The sequence below is a fragment of the Gopherus flavomarginatus genome, chromosome 3 (assembly GCF_025201925.1).
Source record: "Gopherus flavomarginatus isolate rGopFla2 chromosome 3, rGopFla2.mat.asm, whole genome shotgun sequence".
Classification (NCBI taxonomy): domain Eukaryota; kingdom Metazoa; phylum Chordata; order Testudines; family Testudinidae; genus Gopherus; species Gopherus flavomarginatus.
The window spans coordinates 284606993-284624012 of NC_066619.1; the positions used below are offsets into that span (position 1 = coordinate 284606993).

The 17020-nt window shown below is 48.9% G+C and overlaps 1 protein-coding gene across 7 annotated transcripts in view; it reads right to left on the minus strand.

Annotated features, from left to right (window-relative positions):
- Positions 1 to 17020, minus strand: part of DYSF (dysferlin) — a 326279-nt gene that overhangs the window by 130653 nt on the left and 178606 nt on the right. For all 7 annotated transcript variants that reach the window (XM_050943290.1, XM_050943287.1, XM_050943285.1 and 4 more), the window contains 2 exons: positions 11834 to 11927; positions 9455 to 9532 (listed from right to left, as the gene is read on the minus strand). In XM_050943290.1, coding sequence (XP_050799247.1) covers positions 9455 to 9532; positions 11834 to 11927 — 172 coding nt within the window. The remainder of the gene's footprint in view (positions 1 to 9454; positions 9533 to 11833; positions 11928 to 17020) is intronic.

Consider the following 17020-nt stretch of genomic DNA (forward strand, 5'->3'; position numbering starts at 1 on the left):
CATCTCAGGAGTCAGCGCAAACTCGTGGAGCAGGGCCTGCTTGAACAGTTCATAGTCCCCTGCCTCCGCCCCTTTCAGTCGGCTGTACACCTCCACGGCTGTGGAGTCCAGTAAGGGGGTAAGAACTGCGATACTGTCTGCAGGGTCAACCCTGTGCAGCTCGCAGGCATTCTCAAAGGCCGTCAGGAAGGTATCTATGTCCTCCCCCTCCTTACGCCGGGGCAGCAAGTGCTTATCAAAGCTCTTTGTAGGCTTGGGTCCCCCCTCACTCACCGCAGCTGGGGCCTCACTGCTCCTCAGCTGGGCCAGGTCCAGCTCATGTTTACGCTGTTTCTCCTTCTCCTCCCGCTCATGTTTATGCTGGTTCTCCTCATGTTTACGCTGGTTCTCCTTCTCCTCCCGCTCATGCTGGCACTGGTTCTCCTCATGTTCACGCTGGTTCTCCTCATGTTCACGCTGGTTCTCCTCATGTTCACGCTGTTTCACCTTCTCCTCCAGCTCTCGCCTCTTTAACTCGAGCTCCTCCCGTTTCAGCTCCCTTTCATATTCCAGCCGCATCTGCTCCACGGATGCCGAGCGTCGCCGGGAGGATCCCCTGCTGGGGGGTGAGCTTCGCCGGGAGGATCACCTGCTGGGGGGTGAGCTTCGCCGGGAGGATCACCTGCTGGCCGGGGGGGTCACGGTGCCCTCGGTATTCACTGGGCTCCTCCTCGCCCTTCCCCTAGGCCTAGGAAGCGGGGGTCTCGGGAAGCCCTCGTCCGCCGGCTGACCACTCCCAGTGGGGACAGACACTGGTGCCTGCACTGCATCTGCCAGGCTGCTTCCCTCAGAGACAGGGCTCCGTTCATTCATGCGGTCTCCCTCCTCCAGCTGGGCAATCAGCTGGTCCTTGGTGAGCCTCCCTGGGCGCAGCCCCCTCTGCTTGCACAGCTCCACCAGGTCGCACTTGCGCCGCTTAGCATACATCTTCCTGCTGGTCACTCACAGGCCGGGGTGCTCGCCGCTCCCCACGGTTTCCAGGGGGACCCTTAGTGCACCAGCCCTTCGTGAGGTCACCACCTCTCTGCCAGGGTCGAGCTGCAGACTCCTCTGCCCCTGGGACCGCTCGCTGCAATCCCCCGGGGGACCCTGTTACTGCAAAGTCCTTCTCACTGGGCACACACCCCCAGGGGTTACTGCTCCCCAGTCACTTACTGCAGGAAGCGCCGTCCACGGGGTGCAGTATCTCCCGCCGCTGCCACCAGTTGTCATGGAGTGTGGGGAGTCCAGTCCTGCACCTCTCTTCCTGGGACCCGCAGTGACTTTTAGCCAGCCAGTAAAACAGGTTTATTGGACAACAGGAACACAGGTTACAGCAGAGCTAGCAGGCAGTCAGGACCCCTCCATCAAGTCCTTCTGGGCTTTCAGGGTGCTTGGATCCTAGCTAGGATACCCTGAATTCCACCTACACAGCCCCAAGCCCAAACTCAAACTGCTTCCCCCTTGCCACTCCCTTCCTTTTCCCCTTCCCGGGCAAAGGTGTTGACCTTTCCCCTCCCTTACCTAGCTCAGGTTACAGGCTCCGGTATCGTCCATCCCCTAAAGTCCACCCCTGCTCTCCCATTCCTCACACAGACAGCCCCTACTCCATCACAACCTCCATCAAGCCTTTCCTTGTGGACCTAACTATTGCTGAAGTGGTCAGCATGCTGGGTCAGCTACTGGCTCTCAGCACTCTGTCCCACCGGGGTAAATAAAATGAGAAATTGGCAAATTGCTGAGTTCAACTCGCTGCTGAGAGGCTGATACAAAGGGCTGGGCTGTGATCTCTGTTACTTTGGTGGTAACTCCACTGAAGCTAATTGAATTTCTCTGGATTTGCACTGGCCAGCATCTCTGAGAACAGCATCCGGTCCCTGGGGCATCCCGGAGAGGCTTCTTGCTACCAAACAGCTGGCTGGTTCACTCAAAGCAGCTACTCCAGCGGCAGGCATCATGACAGCCTCCTCGGCAGGATGACGCCGAGAGACTCTTACATATGGGAATCTTATTCTCTCTGCGCCACTCCACTGTTGTTTTTGGTGTGGCGATAACCAGGAGCTGCGTGCATCTAGCTCAACTGTTTTCCTAATTTTTCCTCTGCCTGGTTTTATCTCTCCTCCCCTCATTGTTCTTGGCCTCGGTGACAGCTTGTGGCAGTGAGTTCCACAGTCTAATTATACCCTGTGAGAGGTCAGTATCATTTCTCCTGTCTTACAGATGGAGTGTGCTGAGCCACAGAGAGGGTAAGTGACTTACCTGAGGTTATGCAGTAAGTAAGTGGCACCACTGGACTCAGACTTCTGGGGAAAAGTCCAAAGAGCCAAGTTCTCTGCTTCTGCCGGGATCATCTGAGATGGGAGTTTGTGGTCTGTTCAAAAGAGCTCCAAGATCCATGAAACTCCTCTCAGAGTTTCCTCTGTAGGCTCGCCACAGACATTGGCCAGATCCACATGAAACACCGAAAGGCTCCAACTTCCATATCCTGCATACCTGCCAGTCCTCCCAGACAAATAAGCCCCCCAGTGGGCATTCCACATTTTCACTTCTGTAAAGGCTGAGGCTCTGCTCTTCTTCAATAGCTGCTTATTACTGCATATAGGACATCCCAGCTGAGAGTTCCAAAATATGTAGCAAGCATCATATGAGAATCACCAGGCTGGATCAACCCTGAGGTCCATCTGCTCCAGTATCCCATCTCTTACAGAGGCCAGCAGCAGATGCTGCAGAGAAAGGTGTGATTAAACTCACTGTAGCAGATGTTAGATCATCTGCCCCCATGAAGGTCTCATGTTGATCCCTAATAAACAGAGATCAGCTTAAATCCTGAAGCAGCAGGATTTCAAAAAAAATTGCATCAACTGTTATACTCTGGATGGTCTTGTTATCCATATAAATGGCCAGTCTCTCGTGGAGTCTTGCTACATGGCATCCAGTAGCAGTGAGTTCCACCATCTAATTATGCCTCACCAGACCCCAGGGGTGGGTCAGTATCATTGTTCCTATTTTACAGATGGGTAAGCTAAATAACAAAGGAGGAAGTGACTTGCCCAAGGTCACACAGCAGATAAATAGCAGAGCTGGGGAGAGAACCCAGGCATCCTGATCTCCAGTCCCTATTTCATAGAATCATAGAATAGAATCACAGAATCATAGAATATCAGGGTTGTAAGGGACCTCAGGAGGTATCTAGTCCAACCCCCTGCTCAGAGCAGGGCCAATCCCCAACTAAATCATCCCAGCCAGGGCTTTGTCAAGCCTGACTTTAAAAACCTCTAAGGAAGGAGATTCCACCACCTCCCTAGGTAACCCATTCCAGTGCTTCACCACCCTCCTAGTGAAATAGTGTTTCCTAATATCCAACCTAAACCTCCCCCACTGCAACTTGAGACCATTACTCCTTGTTCTGTAATCTGGTACCACTGAGAACAGTCTAGATCAGTGGTTCCCAAACTGGGGTTCATGAAATTCTACAGGGGGTTCTCGGGAAAAAATTCTCTAATGGTGGACAGAGCCGCCCCTAGGGAATCCGGGCAGCAGGGGCTGGCAGCCTGGAGCCCTTGGACTTCCAAGAGCTAAGCAGATCAAAGCAAGCATCTCTATCAACGTGAGGAGATTTAAAGTTCAAGACTCCTTATAAGAAATGGAAAGGTAGGTGGATATTTTTTGCTGTTTTAAAAGTTAAATAGGCAGCTAGTATTGTTTTTTAAATTATTAAGAAGAACAAATTTAGGCTTTGTTGTAATGTGCGTTGTTTGCCTGGACTCCTCAAGACCTGAATGCTTGTGTAGGAGGAACTTTGAGTTGACTTCTTAAATCCCTTCATGCTGTTTCACATCTGATACTCCCTGATGACACATATGAGCCTTGTCTTCTAACAGGCTTATTCAAAGTGATACAAGCTACGCAAGTGAGATCTTGGAAGTGTTACCGTTTTCATAAAGTAATAAAAATACTGGAATGATAAATAATAAATACAGGTCTGTCGCATCTTAGGCGCATTTAACATGAGCGATTTCAGCTTTATGTGGTCGGCAAAAACAAGAAAAAAAAAGAGAAAAATAACAATTTAAATACTGTTTCTGTAGTGCGGGTAATTCCTCCCACCATTACACTCAATGTAATTTTGATTATACGTGATTTTCGCTTTACGCGCTGACTGTGGAATGTAACCCCAGCGTAAGAGGAGACAGACCTGTAATAGTGTGTAGTAAGCATGTCATAAAAATAAATTTTATATTTCCAAGATCACTGCTTTTATAAATTTATACTGAGTAAAAGAGAAAATCCCTGGAAATATTTATTATTAGGAGGGGGTTCACGACACTTGACATTTTAGTGAAAGGGGTTCACAGGTTGTTAAAGTTTGGGAACCACTGGTCTAGATCCATGCTCTTTTGACCCCCCCCTTTCAGGTAGTTGAAAGCAGCTATCAAATACCCCCTCATTCTTCTCTTCTGCAGACTAAATAATCCCAGTTCCCTCAGCCTCTCCTCATAAATCATGTGCTCCAGCCCCTTAATCATTTTTGTTGCCCTCCGCTGGACTCTTTCCAATTTTTCCACATCCTTCTTGTAGTGTGGGGCCCAAAACTGGACACAGTACTCCAGATGAGGCCTCACTAATGTCAAAATGTGGGGAACTATCACATCCCTCCATCTGCTGGCAATGCCACTACTTATCCATCCAAAATGCCACTAGCCTTCTTGGCAACAAGGGCACACTGTTGACTCATATCCAGCTTCTCATCCACTGTAACCCTTAGGCCCTGTTCTGCAGAGCTGCTGTCTCACCATTTGGTCCCTAGTCTGTAGCAGTGCATGGGATTCTTCCATCCTAAGTGTAGGACTCTGCACTTGTCCTCGTTGAACCTCATCAGATTTCTTTTGGTCAAATCCTCTAATTTGTCTAGGTCCCTCTGTATCCTATCCCTACCCTCCAGTGTATCTACCACTCCTCCCGGTTTAGTGTCATCTGCAAACTTGCTGAGAAGGCAATCCACGGCATTCTCCAGAACTAAACCAGTCCCAGCACTGACCCTTGGGGTACTCCGCTTGATACTGGCTGCCAGCTAGACATGGAGCTGTTGATCGTTACCCATTGAGCCCGACAATCTAGCCAGCTTTCTATCCACCTTATAGTCCTTTCATCCAGCCCATACTTCTTTAACTTGCCAGCAAGAATACTGTGGGAGACCGTATCAAAAGCTTTGCTAAAGTCAAGGAATAACACGTCCACTGCTTTCCCCTCATCCACAGAGCCAGTTATCTCCTCATAGAAGGCAATTAGGTTAGTCAGGCATGACTTGCCCCTGGTGAATCCATACTGACTGTTTAAAGAGAGTGATTCACTCATGTTTGACTCCATGTCGTGTGAGGCTATAAACACAGAGCTATGCTTTAAGCAGCAGATAGAGAACTCCCTGACCAAGAAACGTCTCTGTTTATTAAATTCTCCACTCCGACCAGGAACTCTATCAGCCACCATTGGAAGAGGAAAAGGCTTTAGAGGAAGTTGCTAAGCCTAAACTGACCTTTTTCTGGCAGCAATTCCAGCATCTGCCAGCCGACTTCAGCAAATCAGAGATGAGCAACTAAAGGACGAGACCTGCTAGAAACTGACTCACCTCTGCCAAAGAGGGTGGGGTTGAAGAAGTCAGCTGCCAATGGACCTGCTACCATCAAAATGACAACTTATAGACTAACAGACGTTTTGGAGCATGAGCTTTCGTGGATGAATACCCACTTCTTCAGATGCATGTGGTGGAAATTTCCAGGGGCAGTATATATATGCTAGCAAGCAAGCTAGAGATAACGAGGTCAGTTCAATCAGGGAGGATGAGGCCCTGTTCTAGCAGTTGAGGTGTGAAAACCAAGAGAGGAGAAACTGGTTCTGTAGTTGGCAAGCCATTCACAGTCTTTGTTCAATCCTGAGCTGATGGTGTCAAATTTGCAGATGAACTGAAGCTCAGCAGTTTCTCTTTGAAGTCTGGTCCTGAAGTTTTTTTTGCTGCAGGATGGCCACCTTAAGGACTGCAATAGTGTGGCCAGGGAGGTTGAAGTGCTCCCCTACAGGTTTTTGTATATTGCCGTTCCTAATGTCTGATTTGTGTCCATTTATCCTTTTCCGTAGAGACTGTCCAGTTTGGCCGATGTACATAGCAGAGGGGCATTGCTGGCATATGATGGCGTATATTACATTGGTGGATGTGCAGGTGAATGAACCAGTGATGGTGTGGCTGATCTGGTTAGGTCCTGTGATGGTGTCGCTGGTGTAGATATGTGGGCAGAGTTGGCATCGAGGTTTGTTGCATGGATTGGTTCCTGAGCTAGAGTTATTATGGTGCGGTGTGCAGTTACTGGTGAGAATATGTTTCAGATTGGCAGGTTGTCTGTGGGCAAGGACTGGTCTGCCACCCAAGGCCTGTGAAAGTGTGGGATCATTGTCCAGGATGGGTTGTAGATCCTTGATGATGCGTTGGAGGGGTTTTAGCTGGGGGCTGTATGTGATGGCCAGTGGAGTCCTGTTGGTTTCTTTCTTGGGTTTGTCTTGCAGTAGGAGGCTTCTGGGTACACGTCTGGCTCTGTTGATCTGTTTCCTTATTTTCTCGTGCGGGTATTGTAGTTTTGAGAATGCTTGGTGGAGATTTTGTAGGTGTTGGTCTCTGTCTGAGGGGTTAGAGCAGATGCGGTTGTACCTCAGTGCTTGGCTGTAGACAATGGATCATGTGATGTGTCCGGGATGGAAGCTGGAGGCATGAAGGGAGGCATAGCGGTCGGTAGGTTTTCGATATAGGGTAGTGTTAATGTGACCATCACTTATTTGCACCGTGGTGTCAAGAAAGTGGACCTCTCATGTAGATTGGTCCAGGCTGAGGTTGATGGTGGGGTGGAAGCTGTTTAAATCGTGGTGGAATTTTTCCAGAGTCTCCTTCCCATGGATCCAGATGATGAAGATGTCATCAATGTAGCGTAGGTAGAGAAGGGGCGTGAGTGGACGAGAGCTGAGGAAGCGTTGTTCCAGGTCGGCCATAAAGATATTGGCATATTGTAGGGCCATGCAGGTGCCCATAGCAGTGCCACTGGTCTGGAGATATATATTGTCATCAAATTTGAAATAGTTGTGTGTAAGTATAAAGGCACAGAGCTCAGCAGCCAGTTGTGCTGTGGCATCGTCAGGGATAGTGTTCCTGACAGCTTGTATTCCATCTGTGTGTGGGATGTTTGTGTAGAGAGGCTCTACATCCATGGTGGCTAGGATGGTGTTTTCTGGGAGGTGACCAATGCATTGTAGTTTCCTCAGGAAATCAGTGGTGTCACGGAGATAGCTGGGAGATGTTGTTGCCTCACAACCTAAGTCGTGCAGAACGCAATGCCATCCACAGCCTCAGAAACCACCCTGACATTATCATCAAAGAGGCTGATAAAGGAGGTGCCGTTGTCATCATGAACAAGTCTGACTACCAAAAGGAGGCTGCCAGACAACTCTCCAATACCAAATTCTACAGGCCACTTCCCTCAGCTCCCACTGAGGAATACACTAAGAAACTACAGCATCTACTCAGGACACTCCCCACACTAACACCAGAAGAAATCAACATACCCCTAGAGCCCCGACCAGGGTTATTCTATCTACTACCCAAGATCCACAAACCTGGAAATCCTGGACGCCCCATCATCTCGGGCATTGGCACTCTCACTGAAGGACTGTCTGGATATATGGACTCTCTACTCAGACCCTATGCCACCAGCATTCCCACTGGCACAGGTCATCCAGAAACTAAAGTCAATGTTTGCAAGACATGGAGTTTCTGAAGCCCTCATAGCTGATAACGAGCTTCAGTTTACCTCTTAAACATTCCCAGCATTTGCAGAGAACGTGGATTTTGAACATCACACTAGTAGCCCATATTACCCCCAGAGCAATGGGGAGGTGGAGAGAGCAGGGCAGACTTGAAAAGGATGTCTGCAAAAACCAGTGGACCTGTATAAAGCACTCCTGGTACATCGGCCAACTCCACTTGCGTCTGGACTATCTCCAGCAGAACTTCTCATGGGAAGATGAGTAACAGCGTCTTCACCTGTAGCACCAATACAGCTTAGTCCTAAGTGGCCTGATCTGAAGGAATTTTGAAAACTGGGGGCGAAAATAAAAAGTGTCAATCCCAAAATTTCAGTGTTCCACACAGAACAAAAGCGCAACTTGAACTGAGAGCAGGACACAAAGTTTGGCTGAAAAGCTCTCAGACAATTGGAGCTGTTTAGAACTTGGCAGACACTCCCAGTTCCTACCTAGTGGAGACTCCAAAAGGACTTCGGATTCCTCTTCAGTATTTCCCAGCACAACAAGGAAGAGATCTGGGACCTACGCTGTGAGGAAGTGAGCCCGGTCCACAGGGAGCTCTAAGCACAATCTTAATACAAGTGAGTAAATGGTCTGGAAGACTGACCAGACCCGCGCAAAGACTTGATCTTTAGAATACTGCTCCGGTCTATGTAAATACCATTGATAAGGGGACATGGTAGTGTAAATAGTTTTAAGAAATCTGATGTTTATTTTGGACTCTTATGTGCATATACTTTGGTTTATAATTTAAGTTTCAATCGTTTATTATAAAGCCCAGGAGATGTGAAGTGGTTACAGAGTTCCTGGTCTTGTACAGTTACCAGAGAGAATCAGGATGTGTTGCAGCAGGGAGCTTAAACATAGGAACTTCCTGATGAGGGAGTTCTCTCGTTGCTGCTTCCATGGCTCTTTGTGCTTATGTCCTCACATTACAGAACCATACTAGATCACAAGATGTGGGAAGCAGAAATGAGGAGCACCCAAATCAGAGCCTCATTTAGACTGGAGAGGATCAAGCGTAAACCCATGTCTGTGCAGAAATGCTGTATCCTTTCATTTCCTCCATGCACATCAAGGGAGCATGACACTTATTACTGGTCAGTGCAGAGGGGGCTATCACAAGCTCTCAATTTTATTTGCATTCACATGTAGACTCCTATCCACGCTGGTGCAGGCACACACACAGGGCCTGGCAGAATCAAGGTAGCGCTGCTTTAAACATCCCTGTCTTCGTTTCTTTTTGAAGCCACCGAGCTCTCTGCTCTCCAGCTGTGCCACAGGCTTTCAACATCAGCCTGCATCTGTGAGCGGGGACCATTAGCAAGCAAACGCCACATGACTCAGGAGTGACCCGGTCGACTGTGGTTTCTGGCTTTCTCACAGAAGAGTTCTTGAAAGTCTGACTCCTTCTCTGATGGGAATCAGGCTACTCACTGCTGCATCTGTCTTCTGTTGCACAGCAGCACAAACCCCCTTTTATTTCAATCTGTACCAATGATTACCCATAGAGCACTGAAGTCTGCCTTATAAATCCCTGGTCTAAGCTACCAGGAAAATTAAATTGTGTGCCCATATGAGCACCTGTGCTTACCCGAAAAACTGTCCTTGTCCATGGCAATCAGATCCCGAGCTTGGTATATGTAGCAACGCAGGTGGTATCTGCTTCCATCTTTATTGAGAAACAGGGAGAAAAAAGCGTTCAGTTTTGCACTGCTGAAGTGCTGGAAAATCTATGTTAATTACACAAGGGACTTGAATATTTTCTTGTACCCCGGGTGTCAGGTCTTGGACCTAAGGAAGCCAATCAAGAGTAGTGCTATTCACAGCAATGGAGTTACTCCAGATTTACACTTGAGGAGAATCTGCCCTGCCTATTGTATATTATCTGGTGCATGGTCCAGTCTAGCCTTTGAGTTGTGAAAACCCTATTTTTGGTCCTACTACAGTCGCATGGGAAACGCACCAGCTCCCTGCACTGTCCTGATGGACCACACATTGATGCTCATTGGGGCAAATCTTGTCTCCAGTATTCAGCCTTAGGAGCCGGGCTGTGTACCTGCAGGGAGCAGAAGGGTGTGTTCCATAGAGGGATCCTCTCCCCCAAGGCCCCAGAGCTGGCTGTACATCGTGCACATCCTGCAAGTCAGTGCATCCACCTAGCTGTGGATGCAATGACATAAGTCCCCACCATCCCCATTCCCTTTGCTGTTCCCAGCTTTTTGACCAAACAAAAGCATCCTTCCAGGCACAGGACCCCTGTGTGGCAGAGGCTCTGTCATGAACATTCCAGTAGGGGGCACCATAGCAGCATTTCACTGAACAACTCGGCAGACGTTCATAGACTCTAAGGCCAAAAGGGACCACAGTGATCACCTCGTCCGACCACCTGCAGAGCACAGGACTTGCCAAAATAATTCCTGTTTCAACTAGAACAGATCTTCTAGAGAAACATCCAATCTTGATCGAAAAATTGCCAGTGACGGAGAATCAACCTCTTAGTAAGTTGTTCCAACTTGTTAATTACTCTCACTGTTAAAAATATGCCCTTTATTTCCAGTCTGACTTTGTCTAGCTTCGACTACCAGCCACTGAACCATGTTAGACCTTTGTCTGCTAGACCGAAGAGCCCATTGTTCAATATTTGCTCCTCATGCAGGTATTCATAGACTGTGATCAAGTCACCCCTTTATCTTCTTTTTGTTAAGCTAAATAGTTTGAGCTCTTTGAGTCTATCACCATAAAACATGTTTCTAATCCTGGAATCATTCTCATGACTCTTCTCTGAACTCTTTCCAGTTCATCAACACCCTTTAGTTGTGGGCACCACAGCTGGACAAAGGATTCCAGCAGCAGTTGCCAAATACAGAGGTAATATAATCACTCTACATCTACACAAGATTCCCCTGTTTACACATCCAAGGATCCCATTGGACCTTTGGCCGCAGCATTGCACTGGGAGCTCATATTCAGCTGACACGAAACTTTTTTGAAATCTCAAATTTTTTCCCAGTTTCTCACCTAGATCCACTTTCAGCATCTTCACAGCAAGCTTCAGGATCACAGAAGCACAGAAATATCAGGCTGGAAGGGATCTCAAGGAGTCATCTAGCCCAGCCTCCCGTGCTGAGGCAGGACCAAGTAACCCTAAACCATCCCTGCCAGCTGTTTGTCCAACCTGTTCTTTAAAACCTTCAACGATGGGGATTCCACAACCTCCCTTGAAGGTCTTGCTGTCATGATGAATATCTAGGCCTCATCTATACTACAGATATTAACAGCTACACCAGCAGAACCCCCTAGTGCACGCACAGTGTATGCTGACAGAAGGAGCTTTTCTGCCAGCTGAATACCCCCACTACACTGAAAGACATTATCTGAGCTGACAGAAACACTCTTCTGTTGACATAATTGCATCTACAGTGGGGGGTTGAGGTTTCCCGGTATCTATGTCACCAGAGTGTGAGTGGTTTTTTTAACACCCCGACTGACATAGCTGTGCCAACATCACTTTGTAGTGTAGACCTGGCCCTGGTCTTATTAACCCTTATATAAACAAACCTACATTCAATCCCAACCTCCTCTTTTTGGATCTGCTTCCTCTGGTGCCTCAACTCATCCTGACGGCGGTGAGTTACCAGAGAGCAGATATTACACCACAAAAACAAAAAGTTTCATCCGCGCCTCAATATTGTACATCATGGCATTTAGATAAACACATATGATACACCAGCATGTGGGACACACCTACGTTGAGGCCCAATCAAGACTGCTGCATTGCTCTGCTCAGGATGGAAATGAGCTGAACATTCAGATACTGGGGAACGGACATGAGATAAACTGGGATATTTAGTGTGAAATTTACCCCTGTGCAGAGAGACAAGCACAAAGCCCAGGCACCCTCTGGGCTTCACTGGATCTCAGGTGGTGCCTGGGCCTTGTGAATGTCACCCATACATCCGAGATGACTTACAATCAAATATGCAGGAGATGGTGGGTCTGTTGACGCCAAAGCTCAAGGTTGAAACCGATTTGCCATCGTCGCTCTTGTCATCTGTCACGCCTCCCTGAAGGAGAAATAGACGTAACATGAGTCCCACAGAGCCTAGCTTTTGAATAACCCTCTGTTAGATGCAGGGCTGTCCCTACAGAGGTGCAGGGCCCAGGACGTAGGCACCGAGTTTTTAATTGGCTGGGCCCCACCCCCACTCCCACTCCACCTTTTCTCTCAAGGCCCTACCCAAGCCCTCCTTCTTCATTGCCCCATGAGCTTACAATCTAAATAGACCAGAGTAGGAAGGAAAATGACTTGCTCAAGGTCCCAGAGCAAATCAGTGTTAGAGCCAGAAACAGATCCCAGGTCAACTGAGGTGCAATCCAACACCTTAGTCCCTGGACAATGCTGCCTCTCTGACTTCCTGCATGTCACTATCCTGCAGGCCACCATCACTTCAAACTCGACAGCTAAAGCAGGGAGAGAACCCAGATTCTCTTATTTCTGGCACGCCAACCCCAACCCTTGAGCAAACAGAAAATCGCAGATGGCTGTATAAGGCCTACGACACACAGATGAGCAGCTCTGACCCCATCCACCAGAGCCCAGTGCATCACAATGTTATTGTACAACCCAGGAAAAAAGCAATGAGCGTCAGCGGCCCTTCAGTCGCATTGTTCTGTTTGAAAGATCTCACAGCACAGGTAGTTAAAGTGTTTTCACTAAGTCCCCTTGTGAGTAAAATTAATGGAGTATAAATTTTGTTAATGGTGATACAGATGCTGTCAAACGCAGTGAAATACTCCACTCGCCACTTGAAAGGATCCTCGCATAACCTGGGCCAACGCTTTTTCCTCTTCTTGTTTTTGCGTGGGCACACCGGCCCTTTATCACCTCCTAATTGCCATATGTGACTTGAAATATTTACTTGCAGGAAACGGTGCATAAAGATAACTTCCTGGCTAGCATCAGTGGGATCTTTAAATATTTCCAGTTATCAAATGTTTGGGAAAGACAGGAGGGGGATATTTGAAAATAGGGCTGAAATGGATTTTCCAGAGCCATGGGCCGCCCGGGCCCAAAAATGTGTCAAAGAACTTAGGTGGTCTGCAGAGCTCTTTCTGCTTTCCCAAAAGCTCCAGGGCAGGAATAGTAATTACCAGGGCATTGTCTGCTGAGGAAGCACTGCGGTTTGCAGTGCTATGTATGTACAATAATTAGGTCATGCAGAGTTTTTAAAAGTTTACCTCCTTTTCTTTCCCTTTTACCCCCCTCACCCCCATGTCTCTCAACTCCCCTCCCCAGCTAGGTTTCCTTTGCATGGAGAAAAACCCACAGCCCCGGCCTGTGTCTAAGGAATTTGCCAGGAACTGAAGAGTTCCACTATTTTTGTGATCTTTTCACCAAACATGCAGGATGGCCTGGCACATGTCCTGCCGTTCGAAAGCTACACACTGCAGAAGTTCCCAATCCACACAGCGCTGTTCCGCGGCCACATCGGGGAACAGAATCTGCCCCCAGCCCTGCTCTGTTCCAGGGATGTAGCAGGCACTGAGCCAAGCAAGGTCTGCATCAGGGCAGGGGGGACCAGGGAGCTCACGTAGGAAGGGCAAGCTCTGTGCAAATGGCAAAAGAGGTCCCCTGTACCCCGACACAGGGAGGAGGGTTTGATGTGGGTCACAGGAGGGACACGGCCCTGGGTTTGATCCAATGGAAAGACACCCTTAAGAATGAATGCGCTTGCTTAGGAAGAGCGGTAACTTAACTGTGGGTAACTAGGCTATTATTAGCCTCTGAGGAAGGAAGACAAAGCCGGGCAGCTGAGGCAGTTTGTGTTGCTGGGGAATTCGCAGTGTAGGCAAAGAACTGTGCAGCCTGGAAAAACCCCAGTTTGGAGGGAGAGACACACATCTCTCCACCCAGGAAAGGTGATAGCTGGGGAACCAGAAGCCTGAAAATGGATCCCCTTGTGGGACGACAGAGAGGGGGAGTAAAGGTCCTGCTTCTCTGAACCGTGGCAAATCAACTTGTAATCTCGTCAAAAACAGCTATCAAGGTCATTTGACAGGATCTGTTTTCCATAAACCCATGTTGATTGGCATTAATGATATTACCCTCCTTTAATTCGTTATTAATCATGTATTAGCCACTCCATTATCTGGCCTGAGATAGAGGTCAGACTGACAGGCCTGTAATTATCTGGGTCACTCTGTTTACCCTCTTTAAATACTGGCACAACATTAACTTTCTTCCAGTCTTCTGGAACTTCCCTAGGGCTCCAAGACACATTGAAAATCAGCATTAACAGTCCAGTGAGCGCCGCAGCCAGCTCTTCTAAAACTCTTGAGTGCAAATTAACCAGATCTGCTGATTTTAAAATGTCTGACATTAGTAGTTGGTGTTTAACACCCTCCAAGAGATACTGGTAGAATGGAAACAGTGTTATCATATGATATGACATCATCATCACAGAAGCACTGGAGAATATACACTGTAGTTCTGTATTGAACAATGCTATATAGGCCCAGGGCAGGAAAGCATTGGGTAGGACTCACCAGGCCTTTTCCATCACTAAATTCATGGGCCTGACCCTCCAGCCTTATTGCGGGTCACATTCCTGTCAACCCTGAAGCCCTGTATAACCCAATTGGAGAGTGGTTCCAGAGAATGGCCTGTAGGGAACAATCCTGCATTGGCTGGAGAGGGAAGCATTGGAATGAGCCAAATGGCCTTTTCCATCTCTGACTTCTCAGACCCTTGCTGGAGCTTGCAATGGGAGCAGATTCAGGGTGGTTAGTGGGAAATTATACTGTATCGGCAGCCATCAGTTGCTCAGTAAAATGTGTCATCCTCTCTGAATTTGCTTTAACGGTGAGGAGTGGAGGATGCCTAGAAAAATAGGTAAAGAGGCAAACAAGTCCCTAGTCCCCCTTATTGTCCATCATCCCTGCAGACAACAATGAGCCCACGCTGACGGCACGTATCCTTACTTGTATAATGCACTGGTGAGTCAGCCAAGATGGCCAGTTGAGGGCCTCGGCCACTCAGGGCAAGCGTTCTCTTAGCAGAAGAAGCTTATGGGGCAGCTGCCTTCTTTGCCAAGCTACCAGAGATTGAAGCAGGCACCTCCCCGTATCACAGTTGGAGGTGCTGAATTAATGGGTAATACAGGGGCCAGGAGGTCTCATAAGGGATTGTCCCAGCGAGCAGAGTGGCCCAAAGGAGGGTAAGTTTTGCCTCTTAAGGGAACAGCTGGCTCCGCTTGTGCTGTGCAAACGTATTTTTCTAAGGCCTTGGTGGAATGTCCTGTTCCTGAGGTGAGTGAGGGGACCTCATCCCAACACGGGTTGCCATAGGGAGGGCTCCTAAGAACTGCTGAGAAAACAGGCCAGGCCACCCAGAAAAGAGCCCCTGGTGGAGTGGAAAGCAGAGAGGCAATCCATCGGCGGGAAGATGAGTCAGTGCTTTGCGTGAATGGGAGGAAGCGTCGGACATAGCCTCGCCATGTGACAGGCCCAATGGGAGTCCTCCATCTGTCAGCCTAACTGGCAGCAGGAGAGTGCCAGGGCAGCCACAAGCCAGCACCATGTGGTGAAATAGTCCCTACAGTGGGAGCATGCAGCCCAGGTCTGGCCAACAGCGCTGTGTGTGTGGCTAAAGCCGCCGGCCCCAGCATGAGTCTGAGGGGATGCAGAGGTGGAGTGGCCTGCGCCTCTCTTTAATGGCCATCGGAAGTGGTTTGGACAGGTGTGTAGGTGTGAAATAGGAGGCTGTGCATAGAAACGTGTGTGTGTAGGGGGGGTGTTACACAGCGAGAGAGAGGATCCAAGGAAAGCACATTATTAGTGAGGATACAATCTGGCTCTTCCTGCCTTCTAGCGTAATGAGGCATGTTTCCCTCCTCAGCATGAAGCGGAGGGAGATGGAGTTGCAGTGGCTACTCCTGCGGTCAGCAACAGCTACGTGGCCTTTCACAGGCCTCAGGCTCACGAGCCATGGCCAGTCAGCCAGCAGTGGCCAGGGCACCACTCCCAGGTAGCCCACGGAGCTGCTTCCATCCCAAAGGTGGAGCAGCTGCCATCTACAACAGAGGCACTTCCTGCAGGCCGTCTCCTGGTGTGGGTCTGGATTAGGCTATCTGGGGCAAAGGCCCCGGGCGCTATTCCATGCCCTGAGTGGCAGCTTCTTGACTTTCACTGAGAGGTTGTTCTGCAGAGTAAATTAACCCGGCACCAGAGCTGAAGCAGGAGGCAGAACACAAGCTGCACAGTGACCTGGAGACAGCAGAGTGGTGTGGGCTCTGTCTTACTGCACATGCACACCATGCCCGTCATCTGTCTGTCTAGTGTACTAAAGTGGCTTCATCAATAAGCGAGCCACGCCCCAGACAAGCGGATGGTGCAGGCCCAGGGGGCTGCGTGGGGAGAAGCCCAGGAGGATTAAAATCCTGAGACTGGTCTCTTTTGGTTTATATCAGTCTGCCAATTTCTGTTATGCAGATGCCACTTTCCTCCTGCTGATTCCCCCTCTTCCACACTGAGATCTGCCTGGAACTCATGGGATTGGCAGACTATGGGGACAACTCCCTCCCTGCCCCACCCAACAAAAGAATAAGCTAGAAACTCCCCAGGATGAAACCAGCCAGGCCCTCCTTCCTGTCTTTGCTCACTGCCTCCTGACTTCAGTGGCACGCTTGTCTGATCAGAATGTCAGGATGAGGATCACTGCCCACAGCTGAGAGCAACATACAAGGCCAGTCCCATTCCAGTGATATCAAATGCATGGGTCCCATTAGCTCCCAGGCCCTATATGAACTGATAGCTCGGCATAATTTCCAGCTGGCCAGGTAACCTATGAACACAGAACTCTAGAAGCAGACTAGAGCAGTAGAAAGGAGCTAACCAGCCTGGCTGCTTGACCCTCTGCCATCACGCACAGGGGTTGTTCCTTTGACACATCCTGCCTGGCTCCGTGCTAAGAAGCTGGTCCACTAAGAGCGCCATTGCCTGTTCACACCATTAGTGTTTGACTCGAAGGGGAATTCTTTTTTTTCTTTTCTTCCAGAGATGGAGCTGCAATGAAACTGCAGGAAATGCATGGCTGGTTTGTTAAAGCAGCCTTGAAACATGCGTTCGCTGGCAAATGTGTAGGGAAGGCAGCTTGTAC